At 36.4% G+C, this 3,391-nt stretch overlaps 1 protein-coding gene across 1 annotated transcript; it reads left to right on the plus strand.

Moving 5' to 3' along the window:
* Positions 1 to 1,400: 1,400 nt before the first annotated feature.
* Positions 1,401 to 3,115, plus strand: LOC142547224 (protein JINGUBANG-like). Its single transcript, XM_075655396.1, has one exon. It carries the CDS (start codon positions 1,520 to 1,522, stop codon positions 2,879 to 2,881), a length of 1,362 nt encoding a protein of 453 aa, XP_075511511.1. The 5' UTR covers positions 1,401 to 1,519; the 3' UTR covers positions 2,882 to 3,115.
* The last annotated feature ends 276 nt before the right edge of the window (positions 3,116 to 3,391 follow it).

Below are 3,391 nucleotides of genomic sequence, written 5' to 3' on the forward strand. Positions count from 1 at the left end.
AAAAACCAAAATATAAAAACATGTCATTAGAGTTTGAGACTTGGGAGTAATGATTCTAAGAAATATGTGTCCTAAATGAATAAAACTTCCAAATTTTGCTTAAACAATGCTTTTTTCATCGGCAAAAATGTTATTGTGACATCCATGTGATGTTATGGTGTTGGTTTGCATGAATCCCAATTCCCATTATGAATTTTCCAATCCAAAACTAATAAAAGTGACAAAGTGTCGTGTAAAAGGTACGATTGCCCAAAACCTCAATGTATCTTTCCTAAAAGAAAGAACAATACGCTTTCAATGCTCTATCCCATAGGGTTTATCATATCTTTTGCCCCCCTCTATTCTTCTCTTTATATGGTCATATTTACTTACAATAATAAGCGCGTACATTTTACCAACGGTTCATATTATGTAAAAAATGATTTTTGCGAGTAAAATAAATTTATCTTTAAATTTCAATTTAAAATTTTAAGTCCATTTTTGTTATTTCAGTTCACCTAATTAAGAAATAATTAACATGGATGCATAAAATATTTACAAATATTATTTAAAAAAATCAAATTAAATTTTATTTTCAATTTGTGATTTTTGTCAAATTAAATGGATTGTGTAATATAATTCTTGGAAACTCCCACTAAAACATGATATTGAAGGAAGGATAAATGGGAACCACTGAAAAAGACGGATTTAGATTTTCTATTGTGTTGAAAACACAACACCAAGTACTGTGTATTTTTTACACGAGATGATCACATGATCATCTCGTTTAATCTGACAACTTTTTAAATTTATCTCATATGGTGTGATTCATTTAATCTGACAACTTTTTAAATTTATCTCATATGGTGTGATGTCCACAAGATGATAATGTGATCATCTCGTGTAAAAAGTACACAACATCAAGTGCTATATTTTCAACATAGTAGAATATCCAAATCCGACAAAGACTAAGAATTTTGTTTGCACAATTTGTGGTTGGCACGTGTCAGTTTGACACATGACGGTTGAAATAACGGCTAAAGTTGAATAAATATTAAAATTATATTATATAAGATTATTATTTATTTTACATATACAAAAGTTATTTAATTAACGATGTGAATATCTTTTTTTTATATTATTATTAACATATGAAACATGAATGTGGGATTTAATGCATTTATGTAACAAGAACCATAAAAGTGGTGCACATAATAAAAATAATTTTGAAAATTTAAATGCAAATTAACATTTAACGACAAAGGTAATTTTAGAGCTTACTTTAAAGTTAAAAATACAGACAACCTAAGAATATTAAATGATATTATTAATTATTATTCAAACAAAAAAGATTTACCACCAACAATTAGGTAAGTTTATTTCCCATTCTATAAATTCTCCTCATTCGTCTCCCGCCTTTAATCCCTCCCTACAAATCCTCTCCTCCACTCCCAATCTCCATGCCATAATCATCACATTCTCATCAATTTCCCTAACCAAAGGCCACCTCCTCCTTGATTCTCAATTCTTCTCTTGCTGCATGATCAAGAATATGATAGAAGATCAAACTAACTTAACAATGTTGGAAGAAAACAACAACAACAACCATTCCCACATTTCATCCTCATCAGCCGCCTCTAACGATGTGGATGATTTCGCCATGCGAAACAGCAACTTCTCGGCCTATGATGCCAACCGCCTCAGCTGTGAGGGATCCCCAATGATGATGTCTCCATGGAACCAAACCTCGCCCTTTGCTAAGTCCCCTTGGTCTAACTTCTCTGAAAGCTCGTCCCAAAACATCCCTCAAAACGGTCTAATCTGTTCACTAGTTCGAGAAGAGGGCCACATCTATTCACTAGCAGCCAAGAATGACATCCTCTACACTGGCTCGGACAGCAAGAACATCCGAGTTTGGAAAAATATGCAAGAATTCTCAGCTTTCAAATCCAACAGCGGCCTTGTTAAGGCCATTATCATATGTGGTGATAAGATTTTCACTGGCCATCAAGATGGGAAGGTTCGCGTGTGGAAGATCAATCCTAAAGATCCTAGTTTGCACAAACGCTGCGGCACCTTCCCTACATTCTTTGACATCTTCAAAGCCTCAATCAGGCCGAAAAACTATGTGGAGGTAAAGCGCAAGAGGACAGCGATTTGGATCAAGCATACAGATGCCATTTCTTGCTTAAGCATGAATCAAGAAACAGGGCTACTCTATTCTGCTTCGTGGGACAGAACTTTTAAGGTGTGGAGGGTGCAGAATTCGAAATGCGTCGAATCGGTCAAGGCACACGACGATGCTGTCAACTCCGTTGTGTCGAGCATCAATGGGATCGTCTACACTGGCTCAGCAGACGGGACCGTTAAAGTCTGGAAAAGGGAACAAAATGGTAAGGTGGTGAGGCATGTATTAACACAGACACTTCTCAGCCAAGAATCCGCAGTCACAGCACTGGCTGTCAACGGAACAGGTTCTATCGTGTACTGTGGGTCGTCAGATGGACTGGTGAATTTCTGGGAAGTGGAGAAACAGCTGTCACACGGCGGTGTGCTGAAGGGGCACAAACTGGCTGTTCTCTGCTTGTCATCGGCTGGGAATTTGGTTTTCAGCGGGTCTGCTGATAAGACTATATGCATATGGAGGAGGGAAGGGGCCGTGCACACATGCCTGTCCGTGCTTACAGGACACACGGGGCCGGTGAAGTGCCTGGCCGTGGAGGAGGACAAGGAATCAACCAGCACCGGAGATAAGAAGTGGGTGGTTTATAGTGGGAGTCTTGATAAATCAGTGAAGGTGTGGAGCGTGTCGGAGACGGCGCCGGATTTGCAGCAGATGGCTTTGATGCAACAGAGTGAGGGGAATTTTAACTGGGAATCAATACCATCTGCCAAGTATTGAGTTCGTGTGTGTGATCTGGTGAGTGCTTGATTATAAGGTTTTGAATTTTCTTTTACAATCGATGGGAACATTGGCATGAAGGGAGGAAACTATTTGTAATTTGGTGTCATGGTTAATGAATGTATTACTTACATGATTATAAGTTTTTTTTAAAAAAATTATTTTATTTGATTATAAGTTGTAAGAAATAGGACTATGCTCCTATTTTTATTCGATCGATTGTCAATTTCTTCATTTTCTAATGTTTAATAAATGGCCATTTCATGGCTACCAACTGCAAGAAAGAAGCATGCATGTTCCAAACATGTTAGATATAATATAAAATTTTTTAAAATAATTATAAATAATACACGTATATATATATATGATCGCTAGTATAAATAATAATAAAATCGATAGAAATATTAATAAAAATCATTTTTTATTATTCCCACAGTTGTGTAGTTGCTTTATGGGTCCTAGCTTATGTCTCATCCTATCATTCAGTAAAGAATGTTCACCTAATCCGCA

Source organism: Primulina tabacum, chromosome 5 (assembly GCF_025594145.1).
Source record: "Primulina tabacum isolate GXHZ01 chromosome 5, ASM2559414v2, whole genome shotgun sequence".
Taxonomy (NCBI): domain Eukaryota; kingdom Viridiplantae; phylum Streptophyta; class Magnoliopsida; order Lamiales; family Gesneriaceae; genus Primulina; species Primulina tabacum.